Raw genomic sequence first — 26736 nt, forward strand, 5'->3', positions numbered from 1 at the left:
TGGTTGCTGTCAGGAGTCTTCTCTGAGAACTTAGCACTTTATTCACTGAGGCAGGGTCTCTTAGCTGTACCCAGACCACAGCAATTCAGCTACTTTAGTTAGGTGGCTTCTCTAGGGAATATCCTGTCTTGGTCATCAGAGAGCTACAATTACAGAAGGTTCGCCATGTCTTCCAAGCACTGATGTGGGTTCTTCAGGTCTGAACGGTGGTCCTCAAACTTGCAGGACACATACTTTAACCACTGAGGCATCTTCCTAGCATGTGAAACATGTTTTCAAAGGCAAAGTTCCTTTCTGGGATCACGGATAAGCAAGACGGATTCCTTCCTTTGTGACTAAACAGGCGTGCTTACTTTGGCCAAGTGAAATATCAACTTATTTCGTCCCCACAGGTTATTCCTGTTCCATGTGCTGAAGCCGGCGTGTGCTACTGTACAGATCAACACATTTCTATTTCTCCTACTTCTAAAGGAAAAGGATTTTGTGCCAAAGAGCAACCGTCAGACTGAAATTGTTGTCCATTTCTCAGTGAGTTATCAAGCCATGTCAGTCCTGCTGCTGTAGCCACACACACGCTATGGGCACATGTGCACACGTGCAATGCAAAGGAGTACCTTTCTCACCGACACGCTATGGGCACGTGTGCACACGTGCAATGCAAAGGAGTACCTTTCTCACCGTCACGCTATGGGCACGTGTGCACACGTGCAATGCAAAGGAGTACCTTTCTCACCGACATAAGAAATTATACTTTTCTGACTTGAGCAGATTGATGAAAATGGCTCAGCACAGCAGAATGTTAAAATAAAGCCTCAAATTTGGAGATGCCAGCTATAAATGTTCCTTATTATGAGACAAGTTCTCTTAAAATGTGCTCTGTTAGGTTCCATAAATATCACAAAATTCACAGAATGCTAAAAATCTTACTGCATTCTTTCACTGAAAGGTTCGTGAAAAAAGGATTATATTTACTCCTGGATAAAAAAATTTTAAATGGCTTTCTTCCCTCCGTCTTCACTCTAGACTATACTTAGTCATTCACAATCAAGTGTAGACTTACATCAAAGTACATTTTCTGTAAGCTACAGAAGAACAGTTCTTAAATAACACGGGACTTACCACACACCAGAGAGTCTTCTTTACACTAATATCTTCCTCAAAGACTAAGTAATGACTCACTTTGTTACCAAAGAAGTATTTTCTTTATAGTACTGCTAACTGAGTATTGGGCTTTGTCCAATGCTAATCAAGTGCTCTACCACTGAGCTATTTCTTCAACTCTTATTTCACTTTTATTTGGAGATACAGTCCTGTTAAGTTGCCCAGGTAGGCCTTGAACTTAATCCTCCTGCTCAGACTCCTGAGTAGCTAGAATTACAGGCCTATATCATCAGGCCCAATTCCATCTATTAACTCTTGGAATGAAAACCCTTAATTTCAATAAATTCCAGTAGACTAGATAGATGATAGATAGATTTAATAATTAAATAAAACTATCTAAATAAGCAGAGAAACACACTTGTTCTATCACCAAGAATGTAAATATGACATCAGTATGCACGGTGTCATGGCTTAGTTATGAAGGAGATGAGTTCAGAAAAGTGAGGCAGAAAGCTGTTTCTTTACTATACAGCAAGGAAACTAGGGCATCAGCTTAATGGGGATTACCAAGAAGAACAAGTGATACCACTCCCAAACCAGGAACTTATGCATCTCTACACTGTAAAAGAGAGAAACGGGCATATGCTGAGGTTGGATTCTACAGGAATGTAAGGTTGACTCTTGGCAAAGAAGTCCAGCGTCTTCAGGAAATCTAAGATAAACTAAAATTGCCCACATGTATCTTTATCAGAAATCTGTAACTAACCTCTTTGTAAGTCCTAGCATCTTCTAAGAGAATCCTGGTTGGCAAAATCTATATGCCGACAATAGGGAATGTATGCAACCATTTGTGCTAGCATTACAGTTTAATCAGACTGGCGGGCACTGTAACCTCAAACTGCTTCATTTTGAACGCAGTTTCATGAGAAATTATCTTTGTTACTCCAAGATGATCTGTTTCTAGTGACACACAAACACATATACACACATATATAGTTATGCATTGATATATACAATCATATAAATAGACAAGTTACATATATATGCATTTGACAAACAGATGTTATATAGATGATGATGAAGACAGATAGACAGACAGACAGACAGATGATAGATAGTGATAGATAGGTAGATGATAGACATGATGGATGGATAAATGATAGAGAGATAGATGATAGATGATAGATAGATACATAGATACATAGATAGATGATAGATAAATACGTCAATATATAAATACATAGATAGATAGCATCGGTCCTGAAATTAATGACTGAAAGCAAATTCTTGTCTTCAAGCAGGCCAGACCTCCTGAACAGAAGCTGGCAGGAGAGAACGCTTAGACAACACTCCTGCAGTGAGTCATCTGTGTTTTCACAACATGTTTCTCCCCAGCACCCATGTCTATTTGTAGCCTGACAATAAAGGCCCTATCCACGCCATCTCTGAGCAGTCTGCCTTAAAAGCAAGGACGCTGCTCTCAGCAGGCTCGCTGGAGCTGCCTGTGCTAGGGAGACTATCCTGCTGTCTTTTTTGTGAAGGATATGATATAACTGCAGATACCCAGGTTTGCCCAGGGCTTTCTGTAAGGTCTTGGTCCTATGTTTAGAAAGATAAATGAAGGGAGAGGACTTGAGTCCTTAAACAAGCCTATTATATACCACCGCTGGTACCCTGCAGGGTCACAGAAAGAGGCTGCTTCCATGAATAGTCTAGATAAAAGTCACCTCTCTCTGCCTCTCACCTCTCTCTACCTTCAGAATACAAAATTCTATCTATCTCACTCCATAAACATTTGCAAAAAAAAATAAATTAAATCTGATATACACCTAAGAGATGACCTAAGACATATCATCAAATCCACAAAATATTCCATTGTCCTAATGTCAAGTCAAGATAACTTCTGCCAGAGGATTAAAATATTCATAACGTAAGGTACACACCCTTTCAGTCATGAGACTCTCTTCAACATGTCAAACTAGCTCCCTGGTTCTTAAAAGAGAGCAAAAACTACTCATTAATTTTCCAGTTCAACAAATATGTATTAATAACCACTAATTTTCTCTCCTCCCTTATTAAGGGTTCTTCCACCCACTGTGACTTCTGCACGCCATCTAGAAGGACTTTGCCATTACACCTTTAACAGCAAGAGGCCTCATATGAGAAGAAGTCAAGCATGTTCTTCAGTGTTTTCATTCACAGAAATCTTTAAAAGTTCAACTATATTCATAGGTTCAACAAAATTATCAATGGAGGCTACAAAATCTATTAATAAAATAATCAAGGAATGTCCAAAAAGTATCCTCGTGAGTCTGTATAACTTGGAGTTGCCAACTTCCCCTGTTAATATTTGACAAATGTTTAGGGTAACGCTTAACCCATGGATGCTCTAACTCATCCATGCTTCTGACATCTTCAGAACACAGAAAAACGCCAGGGGTTACCCGAGTCATATATAACATTGGGAAGTCCATGATACCTACTTATATTATACAACAAAGTCTACTATCGCAATGACTCACTCAAATAGAAATTGGTTCATACAAAATTTACCATAATTCAAGTGGACAAATTGGATGCTACTTTCTAAAGGTAAATCTGGGATGGAGATTTGGCTCATAGAGCACTTGTCTGCTGTACAAGATAGTTTTCTTTCCAATTGACATGGTTAACATCATCTGAGAGGAGGAAACTTTAAGCAAAAAAATTCCTCCATAAGATCTGGTTGTAGGCAAACCTGCAGGGCATTTTCTTAATTAGTAATTGATGGGAGAGGGGAGTGTCCAGCCCATTGTGGGTGGGGCCATCCCTGGGATGGTGGTAGTCCTGGGTTCTGTAAGAGCACAGGCTGATCAAGTCAGAGGGAGCAAGTCAGCAAATGGCAGTCCTCCATGGCCTCTCATCAGCTCCTGTCACCAGGTAATTGCCTTGTTTGGGTTCTTGTCCTTTCTTCATCTAATGATGACCAGTGATGTGAAAGTGTAGACCAAATAAACCCCTTTTTATTTGGTCATAATAAACTTGATCCCATGTTTCTTTGGTCATGTTGTTTCATCACTGCAATGGAAATCCTAGCTAGGACATGCAGCATGCTCAAGACACTGAGTTCACTCTTCAGCATCACCCCCACCCCCCATACACACACACACACACACACACACACACACACACACACACACACACGTACTTAAAGTTAAATCTCACAAGATTGTAAAGATTATATTTCAAAGAAGCATTAAATGTACACATAGGAAGTATTACGACGTCACCCTTTCAATGAGAAGAATGTCCACAGAGGAAAAAAATTCTTTTAAGGAATTTCAGCACAAGCAGACCTCTATCTCTTCTAACAAAAGCTGGTTTTGTTTCAAACATCTGCTCAAAACCAGACAGTGCATCCCTCAAACATCATCAGAGAAGTTTCCTTGTTCAGTGGACAGCAATCAACACAGAAACTCACAATTTATCAATGCACAGAGAATATGCCTCTACGGATGCTCAGCCATCAGTGGTGTATACATCCTTTCCTTGAAAGGCTTGAGAATCATCCAGGAAGAGGAGAAGAAAGACTCTGAGCCAGAGGTTGAAGAGCTAACTGGTGTAAACTGAAACCCTCTAAAAAACACGACTGCTGAACTCAGGAATCCAGCGTAGCTACAGTTGCCCGCTTACTACTTGTATAAGATCAAGCCTTCCAACAGGCTAGTGCGGAGACAGGAGGCCTTAGGAGCCTCCTTAGGCTCAGAAAACAAAGCAACATTCGATACACCACCATATGAGATGAAACAATGTTTGGTACTTGCCTCTTTCCCAGAAGCCTCAGCGTTTAAGGGGTCCTACACTGGGAGGTAGCCCAAGCTATTCTTGTGGAGAAGCCATGTGGATCATCTCTAGAACCCAGCTGCCCCAGACACTCTAGCCTAGGCACATTGGAGGAGAGGCCATCAGACAACTTCAAATTCTGGCACCATTTAACTCTGATGTGTATGAAGGGGAAAGAAAGCAGCACCCAGCTGAGCTCATCAACCGCCACAACCGTGAGATGTGGTAGAAAATGGTAGCTTTATATAATAGATAAACATTCTTGACCTAAAATATGATTATATAATTCTCCCCCTGGTACTTGATTCCACAAAAGTGTTATCGTCTCTATCTTATCTTTGTATCTAGAAAGGTCTCTCTAGAGCAAAAATATTTACTGGAGTTCAAGAAGAAATGTAACGAAAATAATTTGCAGGAATTAGCTACATTCACAAACCAAGAAGTTGGCAGCCAGCATGTGTGAAGCCATGTTGAACACTCATGGACAAGCAAGCAGAAGGGCGGAGTTCGGAAGGGCTCCAACTGGTGTTCAGCTCTCTTCGCTGTGTATTCACTAACTTGTAGGATGCCTACTGTTTCTAATGCCGAGATCAACTTTAAGTCATTTCTTCACACATTGTTCTGACTGGGGTAGGGGTCGACGACACCTTTTCTCTTATTAAAACTGTAGCTATTACTGATGGGCAAGAAAGGCAAACACCACCTTTCATAACCAATAAACTGTGGTTATAATTAATGTTATAACATTAACTCAGCCAGGTTCCTTACAGCTCAGTGAGAGACAGACCAGGAGTAGAAGAAATAACTCCACTAAAAGTGAATTCTACTGGCAGGCAAGCATCCAGCCTTGGGCAAACCACTCCACTGCTTGATGCATGGATTTGCTTGCGTTAGAACAAGGGCACAGAGTCAGGTAATCACACATCCCCAGGGACTGTGAGCACCAAAGGAAACCAAATGCGGCCCAGACATTCCAGATCCCGGGAGCTCTCAACCTTGTGCACCACACAGAACCCAAGCAGCTGAGACGCTTTTGCCCAAATAGAATTGTAGATCCTCATTTCCTCCCCTTCTTTTCCCCACTTGTGACTCAAGCCAGATTTCATCGAGCTATTTTTGTAATTACTAACATGCTGGAAATACAGCAGCGAGCCAGAAGCGCAGTAAAATGCAGAATCCAGCAAAAGAAAGAAAAATCACGCTGAGTAACTGAGAGGCCATCTGCTGCTCGTAGAGCAGCAGGGGTGAGAGGGACAATCGGCGCCGGACTATTTGTGTCCTCTCTCACATCAGACCCACCTGCATGTTGTCAGTGGCATCCCCGAGCAGGCCCCCGAAAGTGATGGCGTTGGTGACCGTTGCCAGGTAAATGAACAGAATTGCCGAAAGAGCCTGAATGTTTAAAGCATCGTAAAAGTCACTGGCAAAAAATGGTGCTTTCCTCTTTATGTCCTTAATTAATCCACCGCAGAACCTGGGGAGGGAGAAGGCCAACATGTGATCAAGTATAAGGGAAACAGTCGTCGAGTTCTTCAAGACGTAATTCACGAAGCTGCAAAGAATTTGGACTTTAAATGCTTGAGTCAATGACAAGGTACTATATAAGCTGCTCTCATTTAGATGAGACAGAAAAAAAAAAACATGAAGACATTCATCTTCTTCTGTCTCTCTCTCTTCAGTTACCAGAATAGGTCCAACATTCCCCAAAGATCACCCAGTTGTTCTTTAGACGACAGCACTGAGTAGATAAATTATAATTTTCCATTCCCCAAAGACAAACATCCAAAGACAGTGCACACCGCATAAGGCCCTTAAGATGTCGCCATGCCATTTCATGCCCACTATAGTGTTCACCAGGACCTGTGAGATGCACGCACTCTGCCCTCATTCTCTGCTGGGGACACAACATTGAACCACACAGGCTCTGAAGCTCTGACCTCACGGAGTTTCCTCTTGGGAGCAGAGGGCAAGATAAATAAGTAAACAAATAAAAATCAAGGAGAAATGAAATGGAGGTGGGAATTACGTGGTTCTAGGGAAAAGGCATTGGGAAACAGAGATGGGTGGCCAAAGTGGGCCTCTGAGAAAGTGAATTTGAAACAAGGACCCAAAGTGAAGAAGGCCTGCAGGTGTATGAAAGCAAAGACACGGGCAGAGCCCATGCACCAACTCGCTGTCTTCCACCAGAACCTCCTGAAGCAGCCTTCCCCGTGCAGGGTGTGACGTCTCTGCAAGGTGCCCCTCCCTAAAGCCTGCCGTCTCGTTCTCAGCTGTGCTGAGCACCTGCTTCTGCATCCTTGACAGACAGTGGGTTGTGCAATTACTAAATGGATGTGGAAAGCGGGAGATGAGACACTAAACAACAGTTTGATGCATTTCAAAACATCAAATTCTGCAACTCATCTCTGAGCTGTAGCTGAAAATGATGAGGTTATTCCTAGTGAAAACAGTTTATAAAGAACTGCAGCTAGGCACTGGTTAATGACATTGAGATCTATGATGGACTGCATATGTGATGGTGGTCTCATATGTTGATGATGGGACTGGGGCACCATGAGATATGATAATATTCTCCAGTAAGATTCTCTCCTTGTATGTCACAGTGCTATCTGTGCTGCCATAAATAAACCTACTCTACAGGGAGATATAGAAAAGCATACAATTACATATACACATAGCTGATAGCAGTTTGTACATTTGATACACTGTAGTTTTTATTGCTACTTTACTACATACTCTTTATACTTATAAAAATAAGTGTATGTAAAACAATACTCCATGTTAAGTTGTCAATAGCCTCATAAGTGCCATCTTTATCTTGTCTTTTGGTTACATCAAGAGGTCACACTGAATAACTGGTTAATGCCTTTAGATTTCTGTAAGTAAGCCAAGATGTTTGCCTGGTGTCCAAGTAGACCACACCACATTACCAGGCAATACATAAGGTGGGGAGGTTCTTTCAGGCTTTCAGAAGGGAAATAATTCCTTTTCACTTTGAGAGAAACACAAGTGGGTCACCAGCAGAAAGAAACAATTTGATTTCATTCAGATCCAATGGCATATTAAAATGACATATTTCTGATTTTTTTTAAAAAAAAATCCTGCAGAGATTTCTACATCTCCATGAAAAGAGCATCCTACTAAAAATTTTACTTAAGTCAAAATGAAAAAAGACCATCTACTAATGGAGAAGGGATCACAATGAGAAGTCAAATAAAAGGTTCTCAAGACTCAGAAGCCTCACTGAGAACAAGGAGACGGGGTAAGGACCCACAGGCCACCCCTTTCCACAACCTGTTACACACTTGGAAGCAGATGTTCAGGGAAGAGACGGAATCATGAGAGCCACACAGGAAGCCTAGACAGTCTTCAGACAGCCCTACTACCCATCCTCAGCTGCCGTCAACAGAACCTTTACATCATCCTACCAGCTGGTCCACTGGTCACACTGTCTAGACATCAAGGTCTCCTAGGTGCTCCGTGCCATAGTCCTCTTTCCTAACTCACACCCATGGAGACTGTCTCTCACCTGCTCTCACACTTCCACAAGGCCCACTGCAATCCCTCTGTCTAAAAATATACTACTACTCATCAACCAAGGGCCTTTTCTTTCTTCATTTTCCTTGCAAACTCATTGTTTAAGGTTTACTCATTTGCTTAAGATTTCTTGCCCATCTCTAAACAGCAAAGCCCACATGGCCAGGCATTGATACACTGTTGACTCTCTAGCTTCTATGACGAGTATTTGTTGGCTGAACAGAGGAACAAACCAGTAAATGAAATGCTGAAAGTGAACGCAGAACAAGGAAGGGAAATGTAGATCTAAGGAAAACCTTATCACGAATGGCAAAAGGATCCATCAGTTACCGGCCAGTTCTCTGTAGCTCTTCACAATCACCATGTCCTCCTCCTCCGTGTCCTCCATCATGAGGTGTATCCCCATTCATCTGAACATTCTCTCCACCCGAGTACATATTCTTTCTAGAAAAGACAACAGGTGAAAGTAGAGATTAGTTTATCGCGCCCATTGGCTTTCATGGCTGTAGTATGCTTACAGAGACAGAGGAGAGAGAGGCCTTCTCAGAAAAAGTGCATGATTTCTTATTCTTTGCTAACAGACAACTCTTGAAGTGTTCTATCTAGAGGTGAGACAAATGGCTGGGTGAACAGAATTTAACTTATTTCACATTTATAGGAACAAAATGGTTTCACCTAGGCAATGACAGATTTCCAGGAAATGGTTTCTTCTCAATTTCTCTACCAAACTGCTTAACCCGCTAAGTCTACAAGGGCTCTTCTGAGTAGAGTGATCTCTCCACAGACACAGACAGAAAGTCCCCAAAAACGTCCCCCAAGGAACTCCGACTGACACTTTCCAACATCAGGCACTAAAGGACATCAGAGCATCTGACATTTATTCTCCAGTGTCAAGTCAATCTAAGCCAAGGCACAGCCGAGATTCATTTGAGGCAGAATATCTGCAGAGAGCTACAACTATCAAAGCATGGCCCTACCTGGTTTTCAAATGCAACCTCCTCAGGGCTTGGCACTCCCTGAATATTGCCAAGCACATAGCAGCTTACCTTTTGTCAGATGATGGGAGACTCTTTGGAGGTTCGATCCTGATTGCTGGGTCCCATTCCCCAGGTGGAAGGACAATGACTTCATCTAGGAACTCATCAATGCCAGCAATCAGGTCGTGCCTGTCTTTTGCTTTGTAAGCGATGTCATGGAACACCTGAATAGAGAGATGCGCTGATCAACCGAGGGAACTTTCTGAATGGCTCCCAACACATCACAGCTGAGTAACTAACATAACCCACAGAACACTCTGGCATTCCCACAACTCCACTCTCAACTTCCCCTCTATTCAGTCGATTGAGGGGTGCGGTGTCGAAGCAGAGACTTGAAGACAGGGAATTTTAAGTACTCTTTTCCCCATTGCTGTGAGAGCCAGATGAAAACATTTTCAAGATCCCCATTGAAAGCCATTCCCTGAATTAAAAATGACTGGACAACCAACTGTGAAAATCCAGTTGAAAACAAGTTCATGCTGACTGTTAGACTCAGATGAGACTCATGCACTGCTGCCCCCTCACAATGTGAGCTAATCTAAAAGGAAGAAGAAAGCCCAAGTTATAGTAGCAGAAAGAAATAAATAAGTGCCCATCTGCCTCCCTTTTAGCAAGGTAATATCTACTTCACCAAGGGTAGTGGGGGACGGAGTGAATGATAAATGTTCCTCATTGTCTTGGGCATTTGAGCACTTAGTCTCCAGTTGGTGGTGCTGTTTAGGGACATTTAGGAGGTGTGGCCTTTCTGGAAGAAGTATGCCACAGGGGAGCAGCTTTGAGAGATTAAGATCTCACTCTACTTCGAGTTTATTTTCTTTGCTTTGTGCTTGAGTTTAATGATAAAAGCTCTTAGCTTCCCGTAAGTGCCACCTGCCAGCAGGCCTTCCCACAGAGGTGGTGATGGAGTCTTATCCCATGGGGCTAGAAGCCTAATTTTTTTCTCATTTTTCTATAAGTTGCCTCAGTCACGGTGTTCTACCACAGCGACATAAAGAAAACTCATACAGACAGCAAAAACATCCCGTCTTTGATTCACATCAGAGAGGGGGTTCCAAAATGGCACAGAACCCCTTTTCTCCGCACCCATTCTTCTAATTGAGCTGATCTGAAGGTATGCACAAAGCCAAGCCTTTAACACTTTGTAAGTTAATTTTTTTATCAGCCAAAAGAGAACACCCTCAACCCTATGCTGAGGCTTTCTACTACCTCGCTTCTCCAAGAAAACCATTTTTCAGAGCTGTCAGACAAGTAACACCGGTTTGGGAGATCTGGGGTGGAGTAGAAGGCAATCTCCAGGGGAAGGACTTCCTCTACAGCAGACATACCCTCTCTCTCCTAATTTTCTCTGGCAGATAGAGTCAGAAATACACCTCCCCAGCCAAGCTGGCCAATAAATATTGGTAGGCTTCAACCAATGAGATGTAAGAAAAGAAAAGCTCTAAGACGCCTAGTGAAAGAGACCCTCATCAACACCAGAAAGCCACTCTGTGCCCATTGCATGCGGCCTAAAGCCGCATTGTATTTAATTTATATCAGGTAAGAACTTTAAAAGAAAGTAACGATCTATAAACCCCCAAATTAAATAAATCAAGCAACTACAAGGAGAAATAAATGTGTGCTTGAGGGAGACAGCAGAGAGGTGCACCAGTGCTCTTGCCCTCAGAGGAAAGCAAACAGCTCAAGAGCCCTGCAGAGCTTCCGTACCACAGGGGGACAGAGCCTCCAAGTCTACACTTAACAAGAAAACCTGACAGATCGGGGCACGGCCCAAGAGTAAAATACTTGAAAAACAGCCAAGTAGAAAGACTAGAAAGCACAAGCTGATGTTCCCATGTTGAACAGAATTTCTTCCGCTCTAAGACTAGCTCAGAGTTTTCCCACAACTAATTATGCTTCTCACCACGAAAGCTGCTGTAAGTGTGGATGAAATGTCAGCCCAAAGTACCCGATGCACTATAGATTGGCCTCCCCACCAGACATCAACCATAAAAACAAATACATTCTGATACCTAAGAAAATGTATCACCTAATTTATTATACATTGTTTTATAAAAGTCATCATTTCTGAAATAATATAGCACAGGGACACGAGTTCAGAGAATTGATAAATTCGACATGTTAACAGATGAAGTTAAGACGATGATGACTTTGACCTTATTCAGCAATACTTCAACATCAGTTCTAATAGCTGAAAATCCATAGGATCGTAACAAGGTATCTACATATTGGTCGCTTCACATAGTAACAATTTTTTGGTGTTGAGGACACTCAATATCCTCTTTATTAGCCGATTTTTTTTGCAATATACAGTTAGTTGCTCTTAATTATCATTGCTCTACTGTGCCCAGAGTATTCCAAAGTGTATAACTGAATTAAAACATCACACAGCAACCAAGAAATAGGAAAACCAAATGATATTCATTTGTTTCACCTTGAAGAAATTTAGAATAGTTTCTAAATATGTTTGCTTAGAAAAAAAAGAGGGAAATGCATTTTGTGTTAGACTCTAACACAAAAGCAAAACCCAGGCCTTACGTATTGGAAGCGACTCTACATAAGGGAGCTCATTTTCCACAAATGACTGTGTGTCATTCTGTAAAGAGCCACATAACTGTATGTGCAATGAACCATGGCAGTCAATTCGCAATTTAGACAGATACAAGCAAGATGATCCCACATCCCCTTGTCCTGCTTCCCTACCTCATCAGACATCAAGGTGGCGATGGCTCTTCCAATCTCATGGTAGGACTTGGCTTTCCCCTTTGGACCTAAGAGAATGAACAAGAACCTAATGGAGAAGGAGAGAAGCAAAAGCTGTAACATTTCATCAAATGGAGAAACTGTTTTCTTATCCACAACAAGCTCAGTTGTAGTGACCCTCTGTATTATGCGCGTGCCCCAAAACGCGCATTCATGTGCGTGCCTGTGGAGGCCACGGGCCAGCTGTCTTCCTGAGCAGTTCTTCCCCTTAGCTTTGGAGACAGGGTCCCTCGCTTAACCTGGAGCTCACAGATGTAGCCGGACTACAGATCCTCTTGTCTCTGCTTGCTCAGCCCTGGGATTGCAGGTACACGCCACTGCACCTGGCTTGTTACACTGGTGTTGGCCATCTGAATTTGAGATCTCATGTTTGTGAAGTACACTTTACAGGACGGAGTGATCTACCTCGCCCCTGGAACTCCTCTTTAAAATAAAGAAAGACGTGATGCTAAGGGCCAGGAAAGTCACTCTTGCACACTTCCACACGGACGTTAATCTGAAGGCATAGCAGAAACCTAAGAGCTCTCTTCATTGAGCAGGAAAAGGTTTACATATGTACGTCACAGCTTGCTGATCTCTATGGTTTAAATGGTCTGTTGTCCTCATTTCTACTGACTTTGGGATCTGTGGTACAAAGTAAGTACAAAGACTTAGTCTGTTTTCTGATTTCTCTGACCTTCCTGCACCCAGCATGGGCCGAAACACATGCTCTCCTCCATATTTTAGGAAGTGTTGCTATCCAGATGAGTGGGATTCAGTGAGAACCAAACCTTCACAAGTAAGCCCCACACTGAAAAGAAGGAGAAAGAAATGAGACCAAAAAGAAAAAAAAAATCACCATTCACAGACAGACAGACAGACAGATAGTTCAAACCCCTTTGGGGCTGTCTCACTTTCCTTTCCAAATTTAATTTCTTGGTAATATAAAAGTATTGCCCCAGAGCAAATATGTCCTGATATAAGCAATGATGAAGCTGTGACTTTGGAAGTAGTCCCTGGCTCACCATGGATGGTAAAGACGTATGTCTCCACTGAGGAAGAAGGAGCATGGTAAATAAGTGAATGAGAAAAAGATGTGCAAAAGGTGACATTGGGATAATCCCTGCCTTGCTATTGCTCGTATCTTACCTAACAGGGAGAAAATGAAGGCAACACACACAACAGCATCATATGTTTGCACAGCTTCCCCAAGCCTGCGAAGTACATTCACCACCTGATTTAAATTCCCACACAACCTTCTGCAAAACTGAGCTCATCCTGTGTAGCCTGAGGAATCTGAGGGTGGGGAAGATGGTAGGTGAGACCAAGGTTTGTGCCCATAAAGGACAGGGCTGAGGACAGAGCACATAGCTACGAGTGAAGGTGGTTCAACCCCCAATATCGGAAGAAAATCAGGAGAGGGCAGACTGCAGCACATGGACATCTTATGTCCCATACCTCCCTAACAACTCTGCACATACATACACACACACACACACACACACACACACACACACACACACACACACCTCTTCTGATGCGCTGAGGCTGTGATTCAGTAGACAATATCTATCCAATAATCATTTTTACAGGTCCCTCCTGGGAAAAGAATTGTGGATTCTTACTTAGCCAGAAACAAGGAAGAGTAGATAAAATTTGGTGGCACTAGGAACGGTTTAGCAGCTCACCTCACTGACTTTTACTTTCATTTATTTAGTTCCCTGACTCATTTCAAAAAGAAAAGGATTTAAATAAATGTCACCATCAATTCTAAAATCGTCTTAAGCATATGAGGACTTTTCTTCATTTGAAAAATCCATTCCAAAGACGATAAGGAGGAAAAAAAAAAAAAGAATGGGGAGTTAAGATTGCAACAAATGTCCTCAAAAGTTTGAATGCTCAGATTTTTGTCTTCAGAATAACCAAAAAAGCACCCAGCACTTCTTTGCTCAGAACCTGCCCTGTAGTGGAGGTGAGACTTGCTGTCAAAGGTTGCCACAGCGAACGAACAGCAAAGCAATTCTGAAGCCTGCTCAAGTGACACCTAGTAGACCTGTACTTTAGCTCTTCCAACGCTTCCACTGATGCTTGGAATTTTCTTCCCCTGGAGTTAACACTTCATATACAGCAATGAGGCACCATAACGTCCTGTTACTTGATAGTAAAGTGCTGGCTTGGTTTGGTTTGGTTTGGGCCTAAAGGGAGTGGTCACTACTCTTAGCAGAACACATGAAAAAATATTTAGCCACTAAAGTGAAGTCCCATGAAGAAAAGTACTTAAATTTAAATTAGTACTGGTTCCATTTGCCAATTCTGCTTGCCTGTCTCTAAACCACCATGTCAGAAGGACAGAAATGGCAGCTTTAGGCTAAATGGACAGGTATAGTAACATAAAGGAAAAACGTTGCGACACTGGCTCCTTTGTTTAATACATCTTTCCTGGGTTTCTCTTGTCTGACCCTTTTATTGGTTCCATGTACCTAAATATTAACGTTTCAGATAAGGTACAAACATTAAAACCTTCTCAGGACCACATTGTATCTTCCCCCCCTTCTCTCCAGTACCCCCGTGTGAATTCAGCTTGCTGAACCCTCCCCCACCCGCTGGAAACTGATACCTGGATTCGCCATCAGTTGATAAGCATGTCAATAAAACCTAAATAAATACTGTGTGCTCTGTGAGGAAATACTCTAGATCACTAATAGTCCTCAAACACAAAGTTAGGCAGAGGATAGGTCTAAGAGCTGACAGATTAACGGAGCCACCAAGTTAGCACAAGGGCCTACATTTTCTATAAAGCATCGACTGCTTTGTCTTTGCTCAATAAGACCAAAGAATGAAAGTAAGTAGTAGGCTAATGGTAGCTATAACATAGACTGTAACAATAAGCCAGAGAGTAAGTGAATTGTATTGGATCAATAACCCAGGAGGAATGTGTCTAGGTTAAAATAAAAAGACACTTCTTCATTATAAAAATATCAATAAGTGCCAAGTAGAAGCAACATGGTGACAGAGTTAAAAGTTTTATTATTTCAGTTAGGAACAATTCAGAGATCTATGCCCTGAAATGATGGTAGGAGGAACTCTGGGCAGAGGCGCATCAAGGGGATATCACTGTAAGTTTCGAGCTTCATCTGTAGGAACAGGAGAGCTGAAGCAGCTCTAATCCACAGCACTGCTGCAATGAAGACGGGGAGACGCAAGGCCGGAGGCAACCACATCTGGGAGCAAGCCTGGAAAGTCGAAGCTCCCTCTGCAGAATGCCTGCCCCCTTCCACCATCAAAGGAGCGAAAGCTGGGACAGCTTCTATGGCGGATGCGCATCCTGCCAAACTCGGCTTTTATAATGGACTGAAACTCCTTTTATGACACAAGCTGGCTTTTGTCAATGGACAGATGTTATTTTTAACCAGAAGCCTTTTTCTTTATTAACAAATTAGGAGTAAACATCACGCTGGTGTGGCTGGAAGTGAACAGTCCATGTTGACAGCTCAGGGGAAAAAACAGTGAACTCATGTTGCTGGGTTTGGTCTATTCCCTCACAACTACAAATGTCAGAGCTAGGATTTATAATGGCTCCTAGTCCTCTCCAGAAGTCCCCTTCCTACTCTTGTGAGGCTTTCAAGTAACTAATCATGCCTCCAGAGGATACCTCCGGCATCTCTCACAACCGAGAGAAACACCAGGGGTTGTGTGGCCAGAACCAGAGGCCCATACTCACATTCACAGATAATCTTAGGTAGAGTGAGCACAGTATCAGAAAAGGAGCCAGTCTTCCTAAGCCACTCGGTCTTTTCAGAAGGAATGTGCTCCCTTCCTGATAGGTCACAACTATTTCTAGAATAAACCCAGCATGTAGCAATCCCTTACTCCATTCTCTGAAACTTCAGTGAATCAAATACGCTGTGATCAAAGGAGCAGCTTTGGGAGACGTGGCTAACTTGTAGCTTCCACAATCGACTCATGAGGACCAAGCCCTATCACTAGTGCCTTATGTTCAGTGCAGGACACAGACAGAATCCATAGCAGGAAGGCTGTCCCGAACTCTCTAAAATATTGTGATGCTGTTAAATGATTAAGTACAGGCTATTTCTCATAGTAATGAAGTGATTACACTACGCACTATGTACTAACTTATAAAATGCTAAAGAGACAAGTATTATAACATTTAGATAACTAAAGCTCACATACTAGCTTTTTGTCTGAGATCCAGAACTAAAAGGGACAAATTGATTTATAGTTATTACTTCTTACTGTCCTGAAGCACCTTGTCATAACCCATTCTAGATACCTCTCGAAGTTGCCCTGAGCTTCGGCCACAATGTCAGAAATGTGAAGTCCTCCCTCCACCACGAAGAGCAAATCTTTTCACTGCCCACATTCCAAGGCTGCTAAATGGTAATAAGAAAAACAAATGTCCCCATATACGTCTCTGTGAATGGATATAAAGTGGACAGCAAGGAATGCACCTTCGAGATATTAGAAAAATCACAAACACAACCTACACACCAGACATCCAAGGCTGCTGTGTTTGCTTTGACATGAAAAGCCAAAGTCACCCTTACACAGACACCCAGCTAGCCAGCCATCCCTGGCCACAGTGCTCCAGCTAGAGACCACAGTGGACCACAAGAAACAAAGTATGAGGAACCCTGTGAGCTTAGCTGGGAAAGGGACCTGAGAAGCACACCTCTGAGAGGGCCCAGAACAGTAAAAGTGTTCCTCAGGAAGAGTAATAGTAACACTCACAGCAAAATTCTCCTCTACACAAGAAAAAAATAAGTGTGAAAAGACACGTGCCATGAAAGACTGTCCAAATGTTCCCAGAGAGCAACAGAACCGTGTGCAAGTTAAAGTCCGCCAAGGAAAAGGCTGGGTCTGTTACAATGACTACACATTCTTCCTGGGATTGACTTTACTGGATTTCACAGGGTGTAGCCATTGGAAACATCCTCGTGTTGTGTACACACACATGCGCACGCACACACAAACAAACAGAACAAAACAAAACAGCTAAGGAGTTATTAGCCACTCTCTACTGGGAGATTACAGTTTACCATGTTTCAGAGGGCAGCAAACAGATAAAATATTTCCTGGAAAAATATTAATATCTAAGGGTATAGTTTTCAGATTACAGCCTGAAAATAGTTTCAAGATATTGAATTACACCCCTTCACTTCTCTTAAATAAATGGCTTCGTTCCTCTTGCTCTCCAGATGATGCCATATTTCAACTCTAAATTAATACCTCCCTCTGGTACAGAAGAGAAAGAAAAAAACAACGAGGCAGACAGGAGAGGGTGATAAGAGACACAAACGGTCACAGTTTCAAACTTCGTGCATGTGGATCACTGTTAGACAAAAGGCCTTTAAAATGGTTTTTATTTGTAGTTTCTAAAGAAAAAATAATAAAAACAAAAAGATAAGAGCAATTTTCTTGAATATTTCTTGGTATGTCTTTTCTTTCAAACCCCAGAAAAGTTAGTGCAGAGACATACAGAAAGCCACTGGGGTACTAAGCTGGCCCCCGGCCATCCTCTGAGTCAGTGGCTTGCCAGGTGATTGCTCAGACAGAACTGCAAGGCTCCGCTGGAATGTTACAGAAAACACCAATCACAATAATCCCATTAATTGCACAGCTGTGATGGCCTCCTTTCCAACGCTAGCGGTCAACGTCTACCCCAGGTATTTAAAAACCATGAGTGGGAGGACTCATCCATGTGATCGGGAAGAGAGGCTGAACTGAAAGGGCTTCGGGACACTGGCTTCTCATTTCCTTCCTAACTGGGCTCAGAACAAACCTTGGACCTCTCGTCACTGTTGGTTAACCATGCTCAGACCGTCTGAGTCTGCTGAGGGGGATGCACAGCCCTTCCTGTTCACGTGTAGAAAAGAAGTCGTCTAACTCTGCCCTGGGACTCACAGGAGCACAGTCTTCCCCCAACAGGTAGTGACTTTCTGATGTCAATCTGAAACTACAAATTCCTCCTTAACATCCTTCTCAGCGCAAGTCTAAGCGAGGCAATCGCGTCTCTTCAGCTCATCACGTGCTTTGGTCAAGCAGCTGGACCACCAAGCACAACCTGACAACAGACAACAGGATGACTTCTAGGGTACAGAGCAGCAGGCGGAGATGTGATTCTGACATAAGCACGGTACCTATGAATGCAGAATGGCTTGCTTAACGTAACGTGCGCAAATTTAAATGACAGAGCTTTACAAGGGTCTCCATTGACATATGTATATGCATCTATGTGCTAGTCTATCTATATGTGTGAGCCCAGTAACAATTTTCTGAAAACACAGAGGAAATGAAAATATCAATGACCTCTGAACCACTTACTAATTGTATCAATTCGGAAAAGGTATTTAGGCCCACTGTATCCAATCTGCTAAATATGAATACTGGAGTTTGCATACTAAAAAAAAATGGCCCACGAGGAGAAACTAGCACATGGGCCAATCAATTAATATAATTGCCATTATTATTACTAGTCAAGTAACATGGAATTTGAGAGCATAAAGGTCAGTTCGGTACTGTTTCAAAGGAAACTTCTCCCGTGCATGGAGTGTATTAACCTAAAAGGTAGAGCACTTCCCACCCTGTGACCACTGGGGCTGGGAGAGCAGCTTACCTGGTGGGCACAGGGACCTCAGTCAGGGCACCCAGCATGACAGCCTGCTGGAGCCGAACAAAGGCAATGAAGGGAGTATCCAAGAAGTCGACCTCCCCGACGAGCACGTTGGAAGCTTCTGCATCACGTGGCAGCTTTTTCATAAATTTATTCTTCAGCTGCATGGGAAAGGCCAAGAAAATACAATTTATTTCAAGAGAGAGAAGATTAAGAAAATATATCATATGCATTCCTCATGGGAAATCTCTTCAAATGGGTCTTCACACTTGGTCAGACACTTTTATATTATGATTAACCATTACATTATAGTAAACATTTATCTGTCCCTTCAAAAAATACTAAAGATGCAATAACATAGAACATATATTATACACACACATATATTAGTATGCAACATACCTCCCATTAATCGATTTATTGAGTCACTCAATGCACTACTGAGAATTTACTGACAATGATCTGAAGTCAGAGGGCTAGCAGGAAAGAAAGACTCGTTCCTTATCCCCTATTAGGTTCATATGCCTTTGGGGGACATAAAATATGATTTGAAGTAATGATAAGTACTAAGAAAGAAAATGGGAAAGATAAAGTACTATTTCTCAGAGTTGTCAAGGAAGACAACTGAAGAAAGGCATTTGACACCGGAGAAAGGATATAACCCATGTGCAAAGACCTAGACTGAAACACCATGCAAGCCAAGGGGTAACGGAAAGCCTTCGAATAGAAAAGAGGTTGGTGGCTGAAGAAGTAAGAAGTCGAGAGTGAGAAGCTAACAAGCAACGAGGAGACGAGACGACAAAGCTGTATGTACAATGGGGACCATGACATGGGTCACTGAAGGCCATGGGAAAGAGTTTCAGAAGGTAGGAAGATGTCTCCTACATAATTTAAACATGACTTGGGAGCCATGACCGGTATTGAAGGCCACAGAACAGAACTCCAGTGTGAGCATAGACTGTGAAGAGGACCAAGGCCCAGACTCTGAGCTACTCTTTCCTTCTTCATAGAGACAGAAAGCACTATGGAAGGTAATGGGGAAGAAGAGGAAAGCTAGGGCTGTCCCAAGGTCCAGGAGAGGAAAGGCTGAAATAATAACCAGGTATTAGCAGCTGCATCCTGGGCTAGTGGAGGTTCCAAAACGATGACACGTCAGAGTGGATCAAAGAACCTGGCACAACAGCCATGCTGGGAAGTCTTGATAAGAGCAGGGGCAGTGAGAATCAGGGAGCCAACTGAAAAATGTGGATCACGGAGTGGAGTCGAGGAACACAGACCGTTATGTTAAAAACTAATGCAACAAAGAAAAGATGAGCCCGGGGGGCCTCGGTGGAAGGGAGTGCAAAATGGAAATAAGTTTAAAAGTGTGGCTATCTCAGTCCTGTAGACATGAACAGAATGAGCTAATGAGACTGCTGCTATAGGAACGGTGGCGAATAACTACAAAAATAACTGCAAACCAAGCATCCTGCAACTACCGAGCAGGGGTGGTATCCGTATCACAGACAGAGGAGTCAACTGAACACAGGGACACAGCTTACGATCCTCCAAGGAAGCAGACTGGATGAGTTTGAACGTGGGTGATTCGAGAGACTGGCTAGGTGGGGACGAGGGCTTCTGAGGATTCGTATTTCTGCAGTGAACCAAAAGTGAGCTGGCGGTGAGGGGGAGGGAAGGGTTTGGAGGATGAAGGAGAGTGTGAAGCCATTTTCTCTCTCAGAGAAGGCTGTTGGACACAGTCGATCTGAAAGCTTGTCTAATACATATCATTCGTTTATACAGTTCAAGGGAATTACTCCCGCAATAATGGATGGATAAAGATAAGAACCTGAAAAGACCACACAAAAGGCACAGACTTCTGATAAACACTTTTAACCCACTATACACGTCTTGCCCTTCAAGTCAGAAGCACCAGTAAGCGTAATTGTTTCTGCCATAGATTACTGCTAAGATGGAAAGAGGCAGGCATGGCTCAACATCCCCAGTTAGTGAGAAGGCTGCGTCAACATTTTCCTTTCAACCTCTACTTAAGAGTTTCTTAACTGGGGAAAATATGTGATATGAAAACAGATCTCTAGCGCTCTAGACCCTCCATCACCTCATCAACACCCATGTGCGAAGGCAACCATAAGGTCAAACAGCAAAAAAGCTGGAACCAAGACACTGTGAGAATCCAAATAAACACACAGACAAGCCAAAGCAGAGTGCATATTCTCAGATATCAGCAACGTAGTTACACTAAGCTGTATGGAATTTTCCAAAACATCTATCACTCAGCACACATAAACTATATTAAAAATTATACTATAATGCCATTTATAAGAAAGCTGTGAACTAAAGATACTTACTAACTGAAATAAATAAGTTTCCAAATACAAATACAACATGTTTCCTCTCACATCGCATCTATGTGATCTTGATGTAAATTTTATACACACACAGGCATACATGTATATAAAAATACAATGAAAATATAAAGAGGACATGGTCTAAATGGAGGGAGAGAGGGATTCAGAGGCTATAAAAGGAGGAAGACAAATCACTGCATCTTCTTCTCATAGGGATATAATAGACACAGATACATATACATATAATTGACAAAGGGCCATGAAAGCACAAAGGGAGGCTGGTAGGGGATGGGAAGAGACCACCAAGGAGGGAGGGAAGACAGGAAGGTAGGGGGCTGCATACAAGCAAATGACAATGGCACAGATGCATGAAAAGATATTGAAACCCCATTATTTTGTACACTAAAAAGATTTTTTAAAGTACTTTTTAAACACAGATATGAAAACAGCAGCCCCATAAAAGGTCTACTACCATCAGGTAGTCAAAATTCTTATCACCTAGGAAGTTAATAAATGGCTCCCAATCATACAAAGCAGATGGGAGAATGGCTGAGTGGTCCACACACAGGCAAAATAAAGCCTCAAACTCTTTCCAAAATAGACCTTCTTTGTGGACACAGAACACAGAGCACATAAGCATCTGACTGTACACCCATTCTCTTCTTTAGACTGCTGACTCCAAGTAGCCAGGCATGCTGACTGCAATCCCCTATGGTTACTGTACTTATGGGTGTCTGAGCACAGCTCGCTCTACCATCTCAGCCCACTTCCTTGGAACTCAGCAGTCATTTCTGAATCATACTTCTGTTGAATGTTTCGAGGAAGGTAAGAGCAGCCCGTTGGGAATAAACCCAATAGCCATTTTACACATAATTCATTTGTAATAAATACTAAGAGCGGGAGAAATGGATTCTGTAGCAATGAAAATCAGATCAATAGACCATCAAACTGTCCAGAAAAGTTATAGAAGCTTTTAGGGCTCAACTGCAACAACTGAGTAGCTCACAAAACATGCAGAACACTAGCGTGCTGAACAACCAACAGTGGCCACCGAGATTACTGCATTCCTATAATTCAGCCCCTAGATGAATCTTCCCTATCTGAACACACTCCTTGGGTGATCTTATCAAGTCTCATGCTTCTAAAATTCACCTACGCGCTGATGACTCACAAATATGTATCTTCAGCCAGGACCTTTCGCCAAACTCCAGACCTGCAACACCTTCATCTGAATTCTAACAGGCATCCCATTCCACAGATCCAAAAGGAACCTTTCTAACAGTGCCCTCTGCCTCCATCCCACTGGACAGCCTGTTCAACAGCAATCCCATTCTTCTTTCTATACCCCAGACCCAAGACTTTGCAACCATCTTCAAGTTCATTCTGTCAGCAAATCCTGCTGGATCTACAAACACATTATACCCAGAATCTCATTGCTTCTTACTACTGTCAATGTCACCCCCCTGGTCCATGTGGTGATCATTATCGTTGAGGCACTGACTTCCTTCCTGGCTTGCCATTTTCTGCCTCTGTTCCCCAACAACGAATGAAGGCAGTCAAAATAGGTGTGTTGGGAGCCAGGCCATTTCATCCCTCTACTCAGCACCCTCTATTGGCTGCCAGTTCATCAAGAAAAGCCAAGACAATTACGAGAACTGCCATCATCTAGAGGCCATAAGCCCCATGCCCTGATTTCCTTCCATTTTCTCCTGGTCTTTGTGGTAGCAACCATTCCAACCTCCATGTGCTCACCCACGTGCCCCGGGCCTGCTCAGCTCACATCCTTCCATCATAGCTGCTATTTCCCTCTACCAGAAGGTTTGCAGAGCTCCCTTCCTGGGACATGCACTGTATACTACGAGCTCTCTCAGTAGAGAGAGGTTCCCTGCTCACGTGAGTCAAGCTGTCAATTTCCTCTCTCCACAAACATTTCCCATTCCTCTCTCTGCCTAAATTGCTGTTCTCCGTACTTATTGAACCTACCATATGGACCTCTACTCTTCACTCCCTACCTCCCGACCCCGACATCAGCTCCCTAGAGGGGAAATGGACATCGAATGTGCTCACTGCTAGGTTCCCTAAGCCTCAAAGAGTACCTGAGAAGAAAGGTTAATAACTGCTGAATGAATAAAAGGCAAATATTATTTCCACCCTTCTCCTTTCCCTTCCTTTTGTTCATGTTTTAACTTTTTTCCAGCTTAGATGTCTGTGTGCATGTGTATATGTGTTTGTTTCTGTGTATATGGGCATATAAGGGTGTGTGTATGCATGCGGGGGCCAGAGGCTGACATTGTTCATCCATATACTCCATTCAACTCTCTCTGTTAGTTTGATCTTTCAATAAAATCCAGAACATGCCAACTTGGCTAGTCTCACTAGCCAACATACTCTGGTAATCCCCCCTCTGAGCCTCCTGGGGAGGAATGATAGGTGGGCTCCCACACCCACCTCTTTGGCTCAAAACTCTAGAACTCATGCTTCTACAGAAAGTGTTTAACCAGTGAGCCACTGGCTCAGGCATCCTCTTTCTTTAGGAAGTCAGTCAGTCATGTCCCATTGGGCCACAAAAGTAAAGAAAAGGCCTCGCTATGGGCCACTGTTAGTAAAGTCCTTCCCTAACAAGAACGACCGATAAAAAGGAAATATGCATGATCCACATGAGAAAAAAAATGAATGCTTTTGTTACAAAACTTGTATTGAGGTGTGTTAACATCAATATCCTGCCATTAGCAGTGGTTGCTCCCGACCAGGTTGGAAGGAAGGTCTCAGGACCATCATACGAGGAAAGGTGGGGTCAGAACCAAAAGCCACACAAATGCTGGAGAGAAATGGGTGGAGAGAAAGAGAGCTGAGGCCCTAGTCCCAGTTTTTCAGGCCTGCAGCCCCTGGATTCTTAGAGAATCCTGCCCCAGTTAGGAAGCCACTGCATCCCCCTTCAGGCTTCCACAGCTTTGGAGAGCCCGGCTCCAACAGGGTATCAGACAGGTGAGCTGAGGAGTGCCAGGTTACATACAACTGAAAAGGCTTCTGCACCACAGCCATTCTTAGCAACATTAATAAGCCTGTGGGCCTCAACGTGCTTCGTCTCCCACCAGAATATGTAGAATATTATGGTATGAGGTCCAGTCACAAAATGTTGCCATGGATGGAAAAGCTCTCCTCTTTCATCCAACCCCACTCTCTTATTCAAAATCTCTGGACGCCTGCGACACTCAGGGCCCAACAGCACTGTCCAGAGCAGACAGATCCTACCCTCCTGAAATTCACACTGCCACGAAGAAACAGATTCAGAAATAGCTGTACTGAAAGAAGAAACATAAATAACGTGAAAGTTACACTGTACAGTGGGAAGTCACGAAACACAGTAAACACACCCAGTCACAAGGTTCAAGAAAAGTGCCTCTCTGAGTCAAAGTTTAAAGATCTACCCCATTCTATTGACTTATCAAGTACTGACTCACATGGTATCTTTTTAAGGGATGCAACAATATCTGATAAAAGAAAATATAAGGGCTGAAATATGAAAGCCAATTCCAGGCTGATACATACAATAAACTTTGAACAATCATAAAATACTAAGAGAAAATTGCACATATTAAACAGTAAGATATCATGGAAGGCAATAACAGACCAGGAGAAAAAGAATAAAATGCAAGACTTATAAATTGGGCTGAAAGTCTCCCAATAAAATCATCTGGATTGAATTCCAAAGACAAAGTCTGACACATTCCTTCCTTATAGGTCATTAGTTGTTTCTCTGGGGGAATGCCCTGGCTGGATTGTAAGCAGGGGTCAAATACAAGAACACACACAGTGCAGAGAAATCCCTTTGGCTAACCTTGATTTCAGAGAAACGGATTCCAAACAGCTGCCTTTGGAGCTACAATCACCGAAATATACTTTGGCTAGCTCAGCAATTCTGTGATCTATGATCTGTGATCTCTCTCTCTCTCTCTCTTTCTCTCTCTCTCTCTCTCTCTCTCTCTCTCTCTCTCTCTCTCTCTCTCTCTCTCTCTGCTTCTTTACCAGATTTTAATATGAGCAGTGCACCCAGATGTATGCATACTTTGAGTTAGCTTTTAATGTATTCTTTCCTCCATAGTAAGATCTTGCCAATTTCTTAGACTTGTACAGCTTGCCCTCAGCTAGGAATGCTTACTCTTACAGTTTCTTGAGTATCCTTCCTGTTACGGTGATTTTTATGAAGGTAGAGGACATGGCACAGGGATGTCAAGACACTGGAAATTCTGAACCGATAACGCAGAAGAAAGTGTCGACATGGCAGAGTGATGGATCTGCTCCGAGATGGTAACCGTGTTTGTTCACAAAGGACAGCAGCCATAGCTCACTGACACAGTCAAATCTTCATTCACCACTTAGAGCTTAGGCTTTCCTATCCTCTTGAAGGAAAAGTTGTCTCAATAGTTGAGTTTCGCAGATGGCAACCATCACTCTTCATTGGTATAACACTGATGAACAGCAGACCCTGGCACCCAACACAATATGACCCTGATCACTCTTCATTGGTATAACACTGATGAACAGCAGGCCCTGGAATGTCCTCTGCCCCATGCTCACACCGAACAGATGACCTCTGAATAGATCCCACCAACCACATCCCCTGAAAAGTGGCACGTATGAAATTTTTTCTTTTTTCTCAGGGGGTGGTGGTGCACACCTTTAATCCCCGCACTAGGGAGGCAGAGGCAGGTGGATCTCTGTGAGTTCAAAGCCAGCCTGGTCTACAGGACAAGTTCTAGGACAGGCTCCAAAGCAACAGAGAAATCCTGTTTCAAAAAAAACAATAACAAACAAATAAAACCTTCCTTTTTCTCCCCCATCATTATTGCCTTAAAAATAATTACATCTGGGAAAGTGTAGTTTCTCAACTTACCCCTCCTTGAGTCCACATACTGAAACTGTCCTGTCTACCTATGCAAAAAAACTATTCTTGGAATTGCTATTCTTGGAATAATATTAATATTGCATATTATTAAAATGTTTCTCTTTCTGTCCTTAATTTTTTGTTTTCAGGTTATTGTTTTCTTTGGGGAATGTCCAGCTGTAATTCTTCCCTAAACAAAATCACCTGTTAAGTTCAACGTCATTGTACATTACCCTGGTACCATATCCTTCCTTCCCTGTAAATGATTTCTATGCAGTGACCAGGTAGTTACCTTGCCTGCTGATTTGCTTCTGATTTTCTCCGCTTGCCATACTATCATGGCATACTTGTCAGAAGTACCTCTTTTCAATCTCAAATCTTAAACCTAGCTTTAAAAGATATTTAAAATCACCCTGCATTTGCATCCCACTGGGATATTTTTAAGAAAAGCTTAACATACTATGTTATAATTGTCTGTTTCAGAAATTTAACACCTAAGAAATACCAAAGAATGGGGGAGAGAAGCCTAGGCAAAGCAGTCATTTGTCAATTACTGTGTCTTCTGAGACTGCATCTATTCACTCTATGTAAAAATTAATTGCTATGACAAAAAAACATCCCTACTGTCTAATCATT

At 42.6% G+C, this 26736-nt stretch overlaps 1 protein-coding gene across 3 annotated transcripts in view; it reads right to left on the bottom strand.

Moving 5' to 3' along the window:
• Positions 1-26736, bottom strand: part of Slc4a4 (solute carrier family 4 member 4) — a 412005-nt gene that overhangs the window by 95468 nt on the left and 289801 nt on the right. For all 3 annotated transcript variants that reach the window (XM_087908890.1, XM_048425042.3, XM_087908891.1), the window contains 5 exons: positions 18871-19028; positions 12198-12285; positions 9507-9661; positions 8791-8904; positions 6223-6397 (listed from right to left, as the gene is read on the bottom strand). In XM_087908890.1, coding sequence (XP_087765016.1) covers positions 6223-6397; positions 8791-8904; positions 9507-9661; positions 12198-12285; positions 18871-19028 — 690 coding nt within the window. The remainder of the gene's footprint in view (positions 1-6222; positions 6398-8790; positions 8905-9506; positions 9662-12197; positions 12286-18870; positions 19029-26736) is intronic.

The sequence above is a fragment of the Myodes glareolus genome, chromosome 8 (assembly GCF_982192425.1).
Source record: "Myodes glareolus chromosome 8, mMyoGla1.1, whole genome shotgun sequence".
Lineage (NCBI taxonomy): Eukaryota > Metazoa > Chordata > Mammalia > Rodentia > Cricetidae > Myodes > Myodes glareolus.